This window comes from Thamnophis sirtalis, unplaced genomic scaffold, assembly GCF_051295495.1.
Source record: "Thamnophis sirtalis isolate CommonGarterSnake01/CBP01778 unplaced genomic scaffold, rThaSir2_p1.2 scaffold_8, whole genome shotgun sequence".
NCBI lineage: Eukaryota > Metazoa > Chordata > Lepidosauria > Squamata > Natricidae > Thamnophis > Thamnophis sirtalis.
This window is the reverse complement of record NW_028261388.1, coordinates 56,242,962-56,262,505: the sequence shown is the minus strand read 5'-3', so window position 1 is coordinate 56,262,505 and position 19,544 is coordinate 56,242,962. Positions and strand designations below refer to the sequence as shown.

Sequence of the window (19,544 nt, the reverse complement as noted above, 5' to 3'; positions counted from 1 at the left end):
ATCAAATAAATACATAGGATAGAGATCACTAAAGAGAATTGCAGGTTTCTTGGTTATATTTGAGGCTGGAAGGAAAAAATTATAGAAGGTGGCAAAGGCAAACCACTTCAATAATACATCCAAAACTGCATGGATGCAGTCATCTGGAATCAAGCCAAATTTGGAAATGTCTAATATAGAAGCATTTACCACCCCACCTTTCTTGAAGATGTCTTGCTAATGATTTTTCATGGATACAGATATATGTAGTTTTCCTTAGTCTACCTAACAGCCAAGACCATTAAATGTTTCCCCCCCCCCCCCCAATCTGATATGGAACTGTCATTTTCCATCTTCTGTTGACACAATCTTGCTGTGTGCATGATTGGCTTTATTTGGCAATGACCATGGTAATGAATGGCAGGGCTGAGATCTACCCATCTCCTATTGGCTGTTTATAGCTGTTGTGGACATGCCCTCCAGAAGTGTCTGCCATTTGACCTCCTTGGCCATTTTGGTTTGTTCTGTTGGACTGACATTACACCAAAAGAGCAGTAGTATCCATGTTGCTAGAAAAAGTAAGAAACTAGAACCTTTCTCAAGTGAACTTCCAGGAAGGATATGCTTTTTTCTACATAAGTTGTCAGTCAGACAGGTGGCTCTGTATTGATACAAGGATTCAGATAGATGGCTATGCTAATTACATCACTCTAGTAATCTATGAAAACATGCCTCTTCTACCAGTCCCGTGGGGGAACTATTGGATAATTTCCCTCCCCCCATATCACTCATACATACTTGGGCAGGAAAATCTATCAATTTACACCTTAACTTGCCCCAAAGTAAATTCATAAGTTAGTATAACTTACCAGCCTTGTAAGCGAAGCAGAATGATGTTTGGCTGTGGGGACAGAGCAAATTATGCTGAGGCACTTTTCTGCTGTCTTGCAGAAAGGGCAACAACAATTGACCAATTTTCTGGATGTGCCTTAAACAGAGTCACTGCAAAGCATCTTATTGTTATACGTGGAAAGTGTTGTGAAGTAATTTTTAAAATCCTAGTTAAATGTAAGCACTAAATTAAAACTAACTGGCTTGCCTCTCAGAGTGGTGGGCACCCCATCATTGGAGGTTTTCAAGAAAAGATTGAGTAGCCAAACGGAAGGTAAGGTGCCTCCATCTTGGAAGACAGCGTTTATATCTTTGATACCCAAAGAAGATCAAGATACTACCCAACCAAAAAATTATAGACCTATCTCATTACTTAAAGTAGATTATAAATTTTTTACTAAAATACTAGCAAACAGGTTAATGCTGGTTATTCAACAATTGATACACACCGACCAAACAGGTTTTATACAGGGGAGACAGATGAAAAGTAATGTTAGATTAATTATTAATGCATTAGAATATTTGGGAAAGAACAACCAAATTCCTGCTGCGTTCATATTTTTGGATGCTGAGAAGGCCTTTGATCGAGTTAACTGGCAATTTCTGTTGAAGATATTGCAAAAAATGCAGATAGGAGATAATTTTTTACAGTCAATTAAAGCAATATACCAACAGCAAACAGCTCAAATCATACTCAACGGAAGTTTAACAGACTCTTTTCAAATTGGAAAAGGTACAAGACAGGGCTGTCCTTTGTCCCAATTATTGTTTATTATAACTTTGGAAGTATTGTTGAATAAAATATGGGGCTTGGATGGTCTAAAAGGGATCAGGATTAGGCAGCAAGAATACAGAGTGCGCGCTTTTGCGGATGATTTGGTCATAATATTGGAACAACTGCAGGAATCCAGTATGGTTTTAATGAATACGATTAATCAATATGGTCAAGTGTCTGGTTTTAAAATAAATTTAGGAAAAACAAAAATATTAGCTATAAATATGAATACTAAACAAAAGGAAGAACTAGGAGGATGTGAGGTAGTCAAAAAAGTCAAATATCTTGGAGTTAATATTTTAACTTCAAATGGGAAACTATATAAGCATAATTATGAACCACTTTAACATAGTATACAGATAGAGATGAAAAAATGGGAGAAATTGCACTTATCTTTGCTGAGTAGGATAGCGGCAGTGAAAATGAACATCTTACCAAATTTTTTATTTCTCTTCCAAATGTTACCTATACTTTAAAAAGATGCGAATCTTTTAGAATGGCAGAAGGGTATCAACAAATTTGTATGGGCAGGAAAGAAGCCAAGGGTAAAGATGAAAATAATGCAAGATGTACGCGAGAGAGGAGGCTTGAAATTACCTAACCTAAAACTATATTATGATGCAGTGGCACTATCTGTAATTAGTGATTGGACTCATTTAACTAATGATAGAATATTGAATATTGAGGGACACGATCTGGTATATGATTGGCATGCTTACATGTTATTCAACAAAAAATTGGACAAGAATTTTAAAAGTCATATTTTAAGAAATGCTTTACTGCGGGTCTGGAAAAAATACCAATATAAATTAAATGACAAGATACCCATGTGGGCAATTCCTAGACACGCAATTGAAAATATGAATATAGCACAAAAACAGGATAGAATTACCTACAGACAGCTTCTCATTTTGGAAAGGGGGGTTACAAGTTACAAATTTAGCCGAGATGGCTAAAATATCGGCATATCTTAAAGATCATTCAAATGAGAGATATAAACGAGACTGGAAAAAATGGATTGATTATATACAAAACAAATATGGGACTAAGAAATTCCAGATAGCCTATGCTTAAGATCAGGAATGATTTAAACTGTTCAAAGTTAGCGTAGCAAGAAGAAGCTAAGATCAATGTAGTTATTAACCCTTTTTTCATTTCTTTTTTCTCAATATATTTTAGACTGTGTTTGTTAAAAATCTATACCGTGTACGGGCTCTGGGAAGTCGGGGGGGAGGGAGGTGGGGTGTTGGGGGGGAGGGTGGGGGGAGGGAGGGATATATACTAGGTTAGATACGATATGTTAGATTCAATGTAATGCGACTTCACATGTATACTGTTTTTCTTTAATTTCTCTGTAAAAATAGGATAAGTACATTGACATATAGTGGAAATACACCAAGGGGAGGAGTGGGATAGAAGAAAGATGGGTAGAGAGGGCGGGAGAGAGGATGGGAGGGAGGGTGAGAAGGGAGTGGATCGGGAGAGAGGAGTGGTAGAGGGGGAGGGGAAGTAGGGTAGAGGAGGAGGATGGAGGAAAGATAGAAAGTTGGAAGGGGGTGGAAGAAAGAGGTGTACGGAGAGTGGAAGAGGTAGATTGGGTTTCTATTTTGGGGGGTATTGTTGACAAGAGGAATTGCTGCGATTATTGTTTAATGTTGTATGGCTCCGGCTATGCACAGTATATATGTGAGTGTATGAAAATGAAAAAATGGAAAATAAAAACCTTTTTCAGACTAAGAAAAGATTGAGTAGCCATTTATCTGGAATAGACAAATGGGTAAAGAGTGGGTTGGACTAGAAGATCTCCAAGGTCTCTTCCAGTCCTATGATTCTATGAATATTTCTATGGATTAGGGTGCCAGATTGCATCAAATTGCAGGAAACTTGAGTTAACAATATAGTTCCAATGAAATGCACAGTTAGCGCTGTATAGGCCCGTGATGGCGAATCTATGGCATGCATGCCAGAGGTGGCACGCAAAGCCTTCTGTGGGTATGTGCGCTGTTGCCAGTTGCTCTTCTGGTTTCCAGCATGCACATGCATGCCAGCCAGCTGGTCTTCGTGGGCACCGAAACACCAGAAACAGTCTGAAAACGGCACCAAAAACGGCCAGAAAGCAGGCCATTTTCCAAACCAAAAACAGCCTGAAAATGGCCCCCAAAACAGGCTGTTTTTCAGGCTGTTTTTTGGAAACGGCCTGAAAATGCCCCCCCAAATGGCTTGAAAATAGCCTGTAAAGGCCCTCCAAAAACAGGCACGCATGCACCAGTCTGGTGTTTGGCTTTTGATGTTCTGGGGCACGTGAAGACCAGCTGGCTGGCATGCATGCATGTGCTGGAAACCCAAAGACCAGTTGGTCAGCGCATGCAATTGCATAGGCAAGCTGGTCTTCGGGTTTCCTGTGCTCCGAAATGCACGTGCATTCTAGTTTGGGCACTCAGTGCCAAAAAGGTTCGCCATTGCTGGTATAGGTGTACAATGTATAGACAGTGGATAAAGTGAGTTGGGTTTCTGGATGAACAAGCTACTGGTACGTTACCAAGCGTAACTCAATAAATCCACTAACTAAACATCCAACCAAATGACCAACTGGGTCATAGGAAGAAAAGAAAAAAGAAAATCCTCATATTCATGCTTAAATGCTTCCACTTACCTCAAGTAGCTCTTTGAATCCTCATTATTTTTTTATATCTGCAACTTAATCCAATATATCCAAACCCCAAGCAGAACATTGAAAATGTAAAGTAAGAAGCAAAAAAGATTGCCATATTTAAATGATGATAAAAATGTAATAATCAAGACCAGAAAGAAAAAAGAAAAGAAAATTATGATATATTTTGTTTATTATTGCTCTCAAAGGGCTTGATAGTCAAATATACAGGCTATGTTCTATTAAACAAGAACAAAATAGTGGAAAGTATAAAATCTATTCTTACTGTTCCAGTCCAAAAAAACCTGATATTCTTTATGCCATACACTGCTATTTTAAGAAATATTCTTTCACATACACTCTGCTTATTTGTTATTTTGTTTGAAGACAAACCAAAAAGATGAGCGATCATTGTGCAGTGTTGTACACTTTCGTTGTCAAAGTAGATGTATTTTTCAAGACATCAAACAAAATTTACTATGGTTTTAAAACAAAGTGTGATCAGTATGTTAGGATATGAAAATAAAACACAAGTGTAACATATGTTTGTCCTCCCCATAATAGGCATGCACTACCTTCCATTATCTGCCCTAAGCAGAAAGTGGACTCCTGCTTATTCTTCCTAGCAGCAATATTCTCAATGACCCTCCTTCTGATCCCACCCTGTCCCATTTATTTCTGTCAAAGTATCTGGTTTTTAATCTATCAGCACGGAACTCTTTATAATTGCAACACAAAACATGAGGCCTTTTTACTTGCCTTTTGTTAAACTGTTTTCAACAGCTTTGCCAGAAAGCAATTCTATACCATCTGCCAAAGGGTAAAAAAAACTTCCAACAAGCAAGATTTATTTATCAAGTTTAAAAAAATTGTTTGCCTGGTCAGAAAACAGAATAATTCTTAATGTTTTGAAAACAAACACAAACAGAACTATTTATTGAATGAATAATACATCATGTATGGATTCTGCCCCTTCCCCCAAAATCATCTTATTCAGCTTACAATGAAGTGAATCAAAGTTTTCAGTCCTTAAGAGACAAGGTGAATATGATTCTATGTAGGAAGTATTACTGTTTATTCTGGGTCTGGTAGCGCAAAGGGGAACGATGCAGCAAAAAGTTGTATTCTAAAGATGCATGTATTCATGCAGAAAATGAATGATAGTGCATCAAACTTTGCTGTAGTAGTTCCCACTGCTAGAGATGAGTTACAAAGCTGCAAAATCAAAACACTAAGAAAACACTTAATATGAGCTCCAAAAGACAGTGAACCTTAAGTGTGTTGTTAGTGTTTGAAGGTAAAATATGACATTTACCTTTGGTGATGAAAAGGATAATTATTTAGTAGAATTATTCAAATAATATAAATCAGATAAGGATCTAAGTTTATGAAGAATTTTAGTTATAAAGCTGAGTCAGATTCTGTATATATGTACGGATGGATGGATGGATGGAGCTGATGTCAAATTTCTTTTCAACACTGAAAAAAGGAAACAACCATGGCCACATGCTAATAAATGAATACTTCCTTTCTAAGTATTTGCAAACATCAGTCAGCACAGCTATAGATTAAAGATATCTGCTCGCAGATTCTATAAGGTTTCTTCCTGGTGTTAAACTATTTACATATAAGATCCATTAAAGAACTGCCGTATAAGTCTAAATTTGGCTGGCATGCAGTCCACTTCAGCCTCACAGCTTTCTAAATGGAGGCACCGCCCATGCACTGGAATTGGATATGGATGCCACATAAAGCTATTTAGCTCCTCTAAGTATATTTCCAAGCCAGAGAGAGTAAAAAAAAACATTGTTGTAATATTAGCATGGCAGAAAATTTGTAAAAAAAAGGTATAACCTTACCCCAACCTCCAATGTTTAGGTATTAAAGCAACTGTTGGTTTACATGGCAACATATATGGATAACCAGCTAACTTACATCCTACCCCATCAACATGTTTACTTGGAAAACATCTCTTCTGATTGCAGCTTAAAATATTTTCAAGTAAGCATATATCAGGTTCGAGTCCTAAAGGTACTATCTTCTCCCCTAGTTCTCAATGCAAGATCTTTCCATGCTGCCTTGCTGGTTTTTTCATGAGTTTTATAACACACCATGCAGAAGAGTTTTAACAGAAGAGACTTTTTGAAGAAACTCTCAAGACCCAGAGACTGACCACTCTGAGATATGCAGATCTAAATTACTGGCTCATGTCACTTTTTTTCAAAGAAAGGACAAAGCAAAGCAATATCTATATAAGCAATTGAGCCAAACATGTTTCAGTTTTAATTAGGACAACATTGAGTAGAAAGATGTGCAAAAATGAAAGAGACTAGAATTGCATTAAGTTTTAGGAAGTTTTGGATGAAAATATGCATTTATCTGTTGGATGATGCTATTATCAAAATACCACTGTTTCTGTGGAAGGTAATCATTATTAAAATAAAAATACCTTTAAAAGAAAATGCTTGGAGAATGATGCAGCTTTTTTTTTCAAGTGAAATCTTCCACAAGAAACATTTGTAAATAAACTAGACATTGTATTTTTCGGTAGCAAGAAGAAACATTCCATAATTTCTGCTGCAATACAAATGTGACACTCTTGAAAGATAAAATTATCTGAAGATGCTTGTATTTCTCTCTCTTAATTCATCTTCCTATTTGCCACAAAACAAAAACAAACAAAAGAACCTATGAGATTAGCCCAAATTTCTCTCAAAACTACAAATACAAGGATCCTTGGTCAGGTAAGTAGTCAACTTTTTCCATGTCTCTTGAATCTTCCAAATTCTTCAGTCTTGGCTCAAGTATTGTTAGTTAGCAGTTAATAAGAAAAGAAGATAAGTTTTCTAAGTGTCTTTCTTTCCAATGAAGTTAATTTGATACCACTGTCTTTTATAGTCAAAATGTAATTTGTAAAATTATTTCTTTTTCTTGAATTCTTGGTTGCCATAGCTGGAGCCCTTTTCTATTTCCGTTACTCCTATCAGTCTGCGGCCGCCAAAGGATACTTTATATAGGAAGGAAAAAAGATTGCATTATTCCAGGAGTAATTTCAACATTTGGTAGCAAAATTTAGGTACACATAGATCCAAACACTATCCAAACACTCCAGATTGGATCTTCTCTATGAATTTTTTTAAAATAACAAACTCTTACACCAAGATAAAGTCTGTAATTTTACAAAAAATGAATATATACATACACATTATTTAGCCATACATTCAACTTTTTGTAAAATGTATGATGTTTCTACCAGGTATTAGGAAAAGGAAAAGCAATTCTACTGCCATTTTTAATCCGAGAACAACTCTTCAAAGGAAGAAAAATGGGTCAATAAATCCCAAACTTCTCCAATAGTTGAGATAGACCCTTGCTCAAAATTTGAGTCAGAATCATTCCTATTAACTAAGGGGCCTCTTCCCAGATTCACTAGTACAGCTAAGCCCCCATAAACAAGTGTCCAATGTTAAAGGTAGAGAGGTATTGCATTGCTCACTTGGAAGGAAGAACATTTTTGAAATTCTTAACCTGCAAGAATGACTTGCAGTCAGATCAGCTTGTTGAGTGTCAGCTGCACTAAGGCAGAATAATTCAATAGGCTAAATGGTTTTGCAATTAGATCAGGCTTAAATGAGTATTAGTTAAGCATCAAACCTGGACTCAGCCACAGATCTCAGCCATTTGGTTCTAAATTTAGATTTAGCCTTGGCTCCTAGGAAATATTCAGCTGGTTTTAACTGTTTATTTTCTGTGAATTCACAGAATGATAGAATACAGGTAGTCCTCAATTTACCACTATTTGTTTAGCAATAGTTCAAAGTTATGATGGTCTTGAAAGAAGTGACTTACAAGCCATCCTCAAAGTTATGATTGTGACACCACCCTTATGATTGTATGATTGCAATTTGGGGATTTGGTAACTCGCTTGCATTTACAACGGTTGCGGCATCTGACGGTCACACATTCATGATTTGCAGCCTTTCCAACTGGCTTCCAACAAGCAAAGTCAACTGGGGATGCCAGATTCCCTTAATGACTCCAATAAAAATGGTACTAAAACCAAGTTGGTGTTACATGATGACCCACTTTACAATTGTACCTACTTATGACTGAAATTACAGCCCCAATTATAGCTATAAGTCAAGGACTATCTATATGTACAATGTTTTATTTGAATTAAGATACATGCAAAGTAGAGACTCAACAGGACCAAGCAACTGAAACTGGGAAAAGGAAATTATCATCTTTGATATATATCTTACACATAGGTTAAAGATGCTACGTTGTGCCAGTGCTAAGTGCGAGTGTGTGCATGCACAGCATGCCAAAGGAGACATTCAGCTGTCAAACCCAGATACCATTGGTATTTCCTTGTCCAGTGCCCCCTCCCAGCAAAGCAGGAGGAGGACAGTGATGCTGCTGCATGTGGAAGCATGTAGGAGCAAGTTTGCAGGAAGCAGTTTCTTCCGAGTCCAACTTCTGCCATGATAGATCTCTGGAGAGTAAGAGGAGGAGGCAGGGGAGCAGCACTCCCTGATCCTGCACAAGGGAGGCGGGCCCTTCTCAAAAGGAGAATCCCTGTTTCCAATCGTGCATGGTACGTATGCCTTCCTTTACACAGCTCCCCCCCCCACCTCCTCTCCAGACATCTGTCAAGGCAGAGGTTGGACTTGGAGGAAACTGCTTCCTGCAAACTTGCTCCTCTGCGCTTCCACACCCAGCAGCAGCATCCTCCAACTGCGGGGGGGGGGGAGGCAAAGAAGGCTGGGAAGGGGGATCTAGAGGTCTCCAGTGGAGGAAGGTGAGACCAGGCTGAGCACCAAAGCCTCATCCATCAGAGGAGCATCACTGTCCCTCTCAGCCCACACAGAGGACCCACACAGAGTCAGTGGTGTGGGGTGCCCAGAGCCCTGGGCAGCAGACAACAAGTGCTGAGCCTGGCTCTCAACCACACAGCCCAGCCCAGCCCAGCCCAGCTCCGCTTCCCTGAGGGAGCACCTGGCCATGCTCACCTCCTCCTAGAGGCTGCTGCTGTGCTAGCTCTCCTTGGCCAGTTTGCTCACAATGGGTGCAGGACAGAGTGCATGTGTCAGAGGGAGGCCCATTCCCTCTCCATGCAAGGAGACCCAGCTTTTTAAGCAAAGCAGCCTCAGTGATAGGATGGGAGACCACCAGGAGAAGCCAGGCTGGGGGGAGGGGATGGTGTGAAAGCACAGGGCTGCTGGTGGGGAAGTGCTAAGGCAGGACTCCCCTCAGATATTCCCTCCCTCTCATTCCAATCACTCCCCCTTCCTTCCTTCCTTCCTTCCTTCCTCCCTCCCTCCCTCCCTCCCTCCCTCCCTCCCTCCCTCCTCATTTAATCTCCTCCATTCCTTCCCTTCTTCCTTCTTTCTTCTCATTTCATCTCCTTCTTTCCTTCTACCCAGCCACCCAACCTTCATCCATCTATTGCCTATCTGCTCTCCTTCCTTCTCCCCCCCCCCTCAAGAAGGGTCGAGGGGATGGGGAGAGGGTGGCAGCACAGCTAGTGGCTTTCGCATATGGGGGCAGGGGATGGGAACCATTCCAGTGAAAGAGAAGTGTTTGTGGGCTCCGGGATTAGCAGGTGAGGCCAGGAGGCAAATGGGCCATGGAGGTAGCAGAGGCACTTGTGGCAGCTGCTGCTGGGGCTCTACACACTGCTCTACTACAACTGGAACACGGTCAGCTTGCAGGGCAGACAGTGCTCATCACAGATCAGCTGCACACCAGCCCGTGAACTCGCTGTCTCCTCTGGGAGTGCCCAGCTGGGCTGCGCCACGACCTCTCGCCATCTCCAGGATGGCCCCATGGGCCAGATCTAACCACATTGCGGGGCAGATCTGGTTCGCGAGTCTTGAGTTTGACATTTCTGGATTAGAGCGTAGCTTTTAACAGGTACTGTATGTTCAGAATAAATTTGAACTATATATTGCACATGAATTTGATGTAAGAAATAAAAGCTAAAATAAGGAATAAAGTAGTCAGTTACAAATATAGCAACTGCTGTCCTTTAGTGAAAAGACTCCTTTTCTCAAGATAATTTGCAATTAAAATTCTCAGGAGTTTCCAAAGTGACGTGTGGGAGGAGTAACACATGGGTATTAACCCAGCCCTTTTGCCCTGGAGACTGAGGTAATCTTTGAGGCCACACCTACATTCCTCCTTCTGACCTCCCAGATTAACCTCAGTCTACAGCCCAGAGGAGTGTTTTCCTGACTCTCCCTCACTTTGAAGACTTAGGGTTTTTTCCTTTCAGGTTTTTGTAAGGATTTGCAGCCTCTACGAATCCTGCAGGATTCTACAGGCTTCAGGACCTTTCCTTAGGATTTTTTAGACCTTTTGCAGCATTTTTTTTTAAAGGCGGCTTCTGAAGATCACTTACCCCTCCTGCTGTGCTCTGAGCCGCTAGCTAGCCACACCACCAGCTAGTGCGATCCCCAGCGACCTGATGGTTGCGTAAGAGGCCAAAAGGAGCTTTGCGGGCCGTTTGGAGGCTCCTCGCACCCAGCTGAGGACCGGGGAGCCGACGGATCCTTCCCCAACGCTCCCAAGCAGCAGGGAATCGGACCGCAGATCAGCGGCCACCATCTTGGTCCTCCGCCATCTTGGAAAGAGCACGTGGTCGAGCGCGTGATTGGCGTTCCTCCTATGGATGCCGAAAGGGCTCAGAAGGCATCGAGGAGGCTGGAAGAGGCCTAGAGCGGCCCGATTCTCCAGGTGGATCCACAGAAGGGCCAGGAACTTCGGTGTGGGCCGGCGCTCGAGCCGCGGATTGGCGGCTGGAAAAGGAGGCACGAGCATCGTGCAGAGCAGATCAGTCGACAGAGAGCGAGGAGGGGGTGAGCAACAGAACCGTAAGTGATATGGTGGAGGTGGCGAAAAGCGGGGGTGCGGGCCTGAGACCAGGGGACTCAGATCCAGGCGAGGGGTCTTCTAGGGGAGCTTCCCAGGGCCCCAGAGGGAGATCCCCTGGCAAAAGAGGCACCTCCAGGGCATCCAGGAAGGAGCCCCATACCCAGGGAGGCCGAGTCACCAGGGCCTCCTCAAGAAGGTTCAGGACCACTATTAGCCCATCGCCTTCCAGATCACGTTCCCCCCGCAGGCTGCCCATGTTGATAGAGACCCAGGCGACCTCCCCTGGCTCCCCCAGGAGCTCAGGCAGAAGGCACAGCTCTATTTCGCCCCCCCTTTCACCTGCCCACTCATCTGAGACGAGGGGGGATCCCTTTGGTCACAGGGTCCCCAGCCCAGCAAGGCACAGGCTGGCGCCAGAATTGCCAGAGGCAAGGGACCGCTTGCAACCTCCAGAGCTCCGCTCTTCCCTTCCAGAGCTGCCTGAAAGCTTTCAGGAGGTTTTAGCCAGGGCCATAGCTCAAGGGATAGCTTCTGGGATGAAGCATCAGCATCAGGGCCCCCAACATAGGTTTTCCCGGGACCAGTCCAGGGATCATCAGACCCTTTCCAGAGCCTCTGTTGCCAGAGAGCCCAGGTCCCCTTCCCCTTCCACTGCCAGTGAAGCCTCAGATTTAGAAGAAGGGGAGCTGAAGGAGGTGGGGTTTTCTGAGGATGATGCCCAGTCTCCAGAGGCCCCCAACATCACTGGCCTTTCCCCCCCTCCTTATTTAGTTCCCTACTCCGGAAGGCCAGGGCCACAGCAGACCTGGATCCCCCCCACAGACCGGCTACTGCCACGCCTAGCACCAGCAGGATTAGCAAGAAGGGTCCCTTCCATAGACCCCCGGTAGAGAAGGAGGAGATTCCCACTCCAGAGATGTTCCTGGAGGTTCTAAAATCCCAGTGGGTTAAACCAGGATCCTTTCCCAATCCGGGGGGCAATGAGCGGAGGTTCTATAATCTCAACCCTTCCTTTGCCCAAGCACTCCAGCTCTCGGAGGTGGACAACCCGGTCACCACCCTAGCCTCAGCCTCAACTGTGGTGATGGGAGACATTGCCAACAGCCTTAAAGCAGAAGATAAGAAGGCGGAGACCGTTTTGCATAAAACATTCCATGCAATAACCTGGGCCATTAGGGCGGCCGCTTCTGCATCCTTTTTCAACAGATCTACTGTGTTGTGGCTGGAACAGCTGAGAGACAGAACTCCGGCCAGGGAGGTATGACTGCTGCAGGACATCTCAAAGGTGCTGGCAGCCACGGAATTCTCAGCTGACGCCACCCTGGATGCAGTTAAGTATGTGTCCCGAGCCTTATCTTCCTCTGTAGCGTCCAGGTGCCTGCTGTGGCTGCGCCACTGGCAAGCGGAGTCCCGAGCCAAATGGCACCTAGCAGGAGCAGACTACACCAGGGACAAGCTCTTCGGTGCCTCGCTGAATCCTCTTCTGGTGGAGGACAAAAACAAAAAGAAGGTTCTCCCAACCACGACCAGACGGTCGGATCACCGACACGCTCTTTACCCCAGGAGAACATCTTACCACCAGCCTGAATCGGATGTCCAGAGTCACAGGTACCAGACCCCCAGGTTCCACAGACAAGGGGATAGACAGTTTTCTAGGGACAGTTTCAGGGCCAGCAGAAGCAGCCCTTTCAAGGAAGGGGTGGTCGCCCTTTCCGCAGGTTCAAGTGACCCGTCCATGGATCACCCCATTGGCGGCCATGTCTCCCTTTTCGCGGATGCTTGGGAGCGTGTCACCTCAGACAAGTGGGTCCTCCAGACTGTTAAGCTCAGGTTACAGCTGGAGTTCCGCTTGCAACCCCCTAACAAGTTCCGCACCTTCACCTCCTCTGCTGATCCAGCCAAACGGGCCCTTAAGGCTAAGGGCATCAAACACCTACTAGATATCAGGGCCATAGAGAGGGTCCCAGAGGGGGAGAGAGGTTCCAGATTCTATTCGAACTTGTTTCTGGTTCCCAAGAGTTCAGGGGGGTGGAGAGCCATCCTGGATCTTAAACTACTCAATTCCAGGGTGGTCTACTGCAGGTTCAAGAGGGCTTCTCTGAAATCCATCTTAGAGGGCATCCGACAGGGCGATTTCCTGGCCTCCATCGATCTCACGGAGGCCTACCTTCACATCAGAATCGCCCCAGAAAATCGCAGGTTCCTTAGGTTTTTCCATGAGGGCAATCACTTTCAATATAGGGCCCTACCATTCGGACTGGCCTCAGCCCCCAGGACCTTTACCAAGGTGCTGGCTGCAGCTGCAGGTCATCTGCGCTCCTTCCCAGTCCATCTGTTTTGTTACCTAGATGACATCCTCGTCCTAGCCAGGTCCCCAGCCATGGCCAGGCAGGTCCTGGGGACCACCATCGACACTCTCAGGTCCCTGGGGTTCTCTATCAACTTAGAGAAGAGCCAACTGGTCCCATCTACCAGGCTCCAGCACCTCGGATCTATTATAGATTCGGTGTCGGGGGAGGTTTTCCTTCCCCAGGAGCGAAAGGACAGCATTGTGCAGCTGATTCATGAGGTTTGCAAATTATGCTCTGTCCCTGTAGTTCTTCTTTCCAGGCTCCTTGGGAAATTCATCTCTTGTATAGGAATCGTGCCTTGGGCTCTCCTACACGCCAGGGAGCTTCAGTGGTTCCTGCTTCCATACCAGAAAGCAGGGACGAGCGACGCCAGATTCAAGGTTTGAGTATCGCCCCAGATGTTGCTCTTGCTCCGTTGGTGGCTGACCCCAGCATTGGACAAAGGATCCCTCTTCAAGGAACCAGCAAGGAAGGTACTCATGACGGACATGAGCCTGTTCGGCTGGGGAGCACAACTGGAGGCTCAGATAGCCCAGGGCCGCTGGACTCCAACAGATCTGCGCAACAACATAAACTGGTTGGAGCTCAGGGCCATCCACCTGGCCCTATGACACTTCAAGACCACGGTGACTGGTCATCATGTCCTGGTCCTGACGGACAACATGGCAGCCAAGGCCCACGTGAACAGGCAAGAGGGCACACACTCCAAGGCCCTCTGCGACGAGGCCCTCCGGTTAGGAAACTGGGCAGAGAGGCATCTCCAGTCCATCAGAGCGGAACACATCTCTGGGACAGAGAACCAGCCAGCGGATTGGCTCAGCAGGGAGACGGTCGACAACGGAGAATGGCAGCTCCATCCCAGCATCTTCCTGCAGATCTGCGAGAGGTTTGGGCGCCCGGCGGTGGATCTCTTCGCAACCCCAGCGAATGCCCAGCTGCCGAACTTCGTATCAAGGTTTCCGTCCAGAGGAGCCATGGACACGGACGCCCTTCGCTGCAGATGGCCACCAGGTCTACTCTACGCCTTCCCCCCCCTTCCCCTCATCCCCCGGGTTCTGAGGAGGCTGGTGTCAGAGGGAGCAGAGATGATACTAGTGGCTCCCTTCTGGCCACGCCACCCCTGGCTAGCAGACTTGGTGGAGCTGTCCTCAGCTCCCCACTGGAGGATCCCCCCCGGAAGAGGCGTCCCTACACCAGGGGTCTCTGGAGCATCCAAATCCAGAGTGGCTCCATCTGACCGTCTGGCGATTGAGCGGGAACAGCTGAGAGGGGCCCATTTTTCCTCAAAGGTCATTAGGACCGTCGAGGTGTCCAGGAGGCAGTCCACCACCCGCATCTACAACGCCTCATGGGTGGCCTTTGCTGATTGGTGTAAGGCAAAGGACATAGTTCCTGCCTCGGTTTCTGTACCCCAGGTTTTGGACTTCCTACAGGAAGGTCTGGAGAAAGGTTTGGCCCCCCAGCACCCTTAGAAGACAGGTCTCCACTCTCTCCATGGTCCTGGGGGGGATGGTAGATGCTCCACCCTTGTCCCAAGATCCGGTCCTAAAGCGCTTCATTAAGGGAGCGGTGAATCTGAAACCCCCAGTGGTCCATCAATTCCCTACCTGGGACTTACCCACGGTCCTCCAGGCATTGATGAAGGCACCATTCGAACCCTTGAGGGAAGTTTCCCTACAATTCCTGACCCTTAAGGTCATCTTCCTGATTGCCATCACCTCAGCCAGGAGAGTATCTGAGATCAATGCTCTCTCCAGCAGAGCGGACCTCTGCACCTTCCTAGAGAACCGGATCATCCTCAGATTGGACCCCGCGTTCATGCCCAAGGTCAATTTCCCCCTTCCACAGGGCTCTAGAGATAGTTCTGCCGGACTTCTGTCCGCAGCCCTCCAGGGATAGGGAAAGATCTTGGCACAGGTTGGACGTCAGAAGAGCTTTGCGCATCTACCTGAAGCGCATGGCACCCTTTAGGCATTCAGAAGCCCTCTTCGTGTCATATCAACCGTCCACCAGAGGCGCTAAGGTTTCCCCAGCCACCATTAGCAGGTGGATCAGGGCGGCCATTTCACAGGCCTACGAGGCATGGGGAATTCAGGTCCCAGAGGGCATCACAGCGCACTCCACCAGAAGTGCGGTCACCTCAGCAGCCTGGGCCACCCAGGCCCCCATAGAGGAGATCTGCCAGGCCGCCGCCTGGTCGTCTCCTTCGCTGTACATTAGGCATTACCAACTAGATGCTTACTCCTCTGTGGAAGCAGCCTTTGGTAGGAGGGTTCTGCAGGGAGTCTTAGACTCTCGAGGGGCTCAGGCCCATTGATCCCTCCCTAGGATATCTAGCTTTGGTATGTCCCATGTGTTACTCCTCCCACACCTCACTTTGGAAACTGGCAGTTGGTCTTACCTGAACTGCATGTTTAAAAGAAGGTGTGGGAGGAGTCACTTCCCCCCCTTTGTTTAGGGCGCCCCGCGCCAGGGGCCCGAGTTAGCTCAGTGGTCAGTCAGGGCCAGACAGGAAGGATGTGTGCTTGCATTGTTTTTTGTTCCTTCTTTCCAGGTGCTCTACGGTTAATCTGGGAGGTCAGAAGGAGGAACGTAGGTGTGGCCTCAAAGATTACCTCAGTCTCCAGGGCAAAAGGGCTGGGTTAATTCCCATGTGTTACTCCTCCCACACCTTCTTTTAAACATGCAGTTCAGGTAAGACCAACTGCCATTTTAAGCCAGAATACTATGGCTATGCAGCTGGAATGTATAAAGGTAGCTGGGCAAATATTAAATGCATTCAATTCTGTAAACACCATTCTTCCTGTCACTGAGCTGATTGTACAAGTAACTTTTGAGGGAATTTGCCACTTAATAAAATGCAGACAACTGGCTACATGAACATTTTCAATTCAGCTTTTATAATCCACTCTAGCCAATTCTATTACCTGCCCCAACAAAGCAGAGGAATGCAAGAATCAGAAGAGGGGATCCACTTGCAAAAATTCCAAAGCCAAATTTGAAAAGAGGAGACAGAAGAACAGCAGCCCAAAAGAGAAAGTTGAGGAGTGTCCATGGTCTTCTGGGAGGTTTAAATTGTTGCCCAGGAAATAAGCCTTCTTGATTATACTTCTCTTGCAAGGCATCCTTGAGGAGAGAAAGAAGTTTTGTTTAATTTTCTAATTACTTATGCTTTCTTCTGTATATTGGTAAATGTTGTTGATAGAATGGCAAGAACAGTTCCCCAAAAAGGAGAACAAGTGAAGACAAAAGATCTCTCTCTCTCTGTCCCAATGGTGCTTTTTCAAAAGGCAACTGAAGTTTCTTTGTTTTTGCTTGAAGATGTTTCATTTATCATCCAAGAAGCTTCTTCAGTTCTGTTTTCAAGCAAAAATAAAAAAAGTCCAGTTGCCTTTTGAAAAAGCACCTCTGGGACAACCATGACTTGGATAACTGAGAATCTCCACAGACATTTCTCTCTCTCTCTCTTTCCCTCCCTCCCTCCCCCCCTCTCTCTATCTATCTTCTCTCCTCCCTCCTTCCCTCCAAATTCAATTTATAAACAAACATTCTGCCCCCAGCAGCAATCAAATGATTTCAGGAAATCTAGACAAAGAGTATGAAAATTCAACACATATGTTTGATCATCATTCTCCAACACTTTTCTACTTAAAACTGAAGATAAACTGTCCCAAATTAGATATAGACTCAGATACTGAAGCATCAAAAAAGAAGAACCAGGTGCAATCCCAGCTTTTAAAATTTATTTTAAAGCTAACTGCAGTCATTGGGCAAATCAGTTTTGGATCATCTTTTTAAGGAAATATACAGATATGATATCAGTTCAATTCTCACAGGCTCAAGACTCAGCCTTCCATTCTTCTGAGGTTGGTAAAATGAGGACCCAGATTGTTGGGGGCAATATGCTGACTCTGTAAACCATTTAGAGATGACTGTAAAGCACTGTAAAGCGGTATATAAGTCTAAGTGCTATCGCTATTTACCTTTTCCTGATAAAGTGTATGAAGCCACTTTGCTGCTTCTTTTTCATCCAAAGGGATATCTTCTAAAGGAAACCTCCTAGGTTATAGAAAAAAGGTTCAATAAGGATTTTTTATTAGAGTGACAATAATTACAATATGAAAATATCTTCACAATTAAAAGATGTTAATATTGTTCTCTCCTTACCAGACCTCTATATCCTATAAAATGCATTTTATGAATATACCCTTGCATTGTAAATAGGTAGAACATGTGATATATGAAAAATGTAGCAGTAATTCAATAGAGCCATCGCTTAGATTGCACTTGAGTATATATTAACTTTTTTTCTTTTTGAGTATCTTCAAAATAAAAAATGTTTTTGCAGATGGGCAAAAATGCCATTCTTACACTCTTTAGCAATAACTGTAAAATCTGAAACAATGGCTTAACCTCAGAAATTCTCATTTCAAAAATTAAAACAAGTAAATTATATTTACTGAATTGATGGAGTAGTGTATTATATCTCCTATGCCAAGAACCTATGTCCTCTGATTTTACTGACAATCTAACATCGAAAGATAAAATGACATGGGTACAAAACTGAGCTCTAAGCAGCGTTGAAATCTTGACTTTACCATGAATTCTTGCACAAGAGAAGCAGCAAATAAGAACAATTTGCATAACAAAGAACCTGAACAATGAAATAATCTGGGATACCACCCTCCCAAACCTGTTTAGATGAACTTTCAATCATTGCATGTGGTCCTGTGCTTGAAATGCTCCTGGCAAGAGTGGCCCTATGGAATGAAACTGAGTTACCATTTTGCTAAATTTTCTGCACAGCCTATGTAAGATTTTATGTATCAAATTAACCTTACAAAAATTTACTTAGGCTGCAACCCTATGCATACTTACCTGGGACTAAAACCCTCTGAACAGAATGGAACTTACTACTGGGTAAACATATATAGGATTGCTCTGTTAAATCATAGTTATGTAGAAGGTTGCTGAAAGGTTGTACAAGTCTGAGCATGGCCATCAATTGAATATTTTGCTTGTAGAATATCCACACTGAACCTAAATGGCTACAAAAGTGGCATACATTTGTAATCTTCAGTATGATATATGGCTACACTATTAGTTTTCCCTTGCTGGACAATACTGATCCTACTCCTACTCTCTAAATAGAGAGCTATTTAGAGCTCTCTAAATTATCTCTCAGTGCAAACTGTGTGGTCACATCCTGCAATAAATTTGCCACTAGATGGAGCCGATAGCAAAGTTCATATAAGGAACATTTTTCTTATCTGAAGCCAATTCTGAACATGGAAAAAAGCATTTGCCTCATACGGAAATGTGAAATGTGTTTTCTGTAAAATGTATTACATTGATTTAAATTTCCCTAATCTATGGCAGCACAGGCAACATCTGCTAGATGTTCATCTCATTCAAATGAATTCAAAGACTTAACTAAGCTCCTTATTGCTTTCTTAAAAATGGAAAGAAAGAAAAAATGGGGGCTGAATATGGTTGCAAAGGAGTATATTCTACAGATTGGAAACAACATCGGAGAAGGCCTCTTCCATTTTTCCAAGATGTTTATTTTATATGACATACTTTTAAAGTTTTGAAAGTTGTATATCTAGGGACCATAAGGAGTTTTCATATTAAACCTGAAGTCAAGTGAAATAACAGAGAGAAAATTACCACATTTTAAAGATCCACATATTTGCTTCTATCCACTAATATTAATAGCAAAACAAGTCTGTTCCAAACTAAGTCTGAAAAGCTAAAGATGGGAAAGTAGAGGGTTGGGTGGCCATTTTATTGCAATAATTGGACACAGTGACAGCTCTCAGCTGCAAAGCATGCTCACGCACTCACCTGACACACATATCTGCTTCATATTTCTTTCCATAAAGAATTCCTAATAAGGATGGATTTTTGTTTCCTCGGAAGTTTAATGTTACATCATACACTGCTGAAACTAACACAAGAAAGATAACATTATTGTTTCAATATTCAAATAGCTGGAATTCAACAGTTATTACTTATATTA

At 44.0% G+C, this 19,544-nt stretch overlaps 1 protein-coding gene across 5 annotated transcripts in view; it reads right to left on the bottom strand.

Moving 5' to 3' along the window:
- Window positions 1-4,470: 4,470 nt before the first annotated feature.
- The window catches only part of AGPAT3 (1-acylglycerol-3-phosphate O-acyltransferase 3), a 116,111-nt gene continuing 101,037 nt past the window's right edge, over window positions 4,471-19,544 (bottom strand). For all 5 annotated transcript variants that reach the window (XM_087721723.1, XM_087721722.1, XM_087721725.1 and 2 more), the window contains 4 exons: window positions 19,370-19,472; window positions 17,506-17,581; window positions 16,450-16,648; window positions 4,471-7,302 (listed from right to left, as the gene is read on the bottom strand). In XM_087721723.1, the coding sequence (XP_087577849.1) occupies window positions 7,214-7,302; window positions 16,450-16,648; window positions 17,506-17,581; window positions 19,370-19,472 (467 nt within the window). In that variant the 3' untranslated portion in view covers window positions 4,471-7,213. The remainder of the gene's footprint in view (window positions 7,303-16,449; window positions 16,649-17,505; window positions 17,582-19,369; window positions 19,473-19,544) is intronic.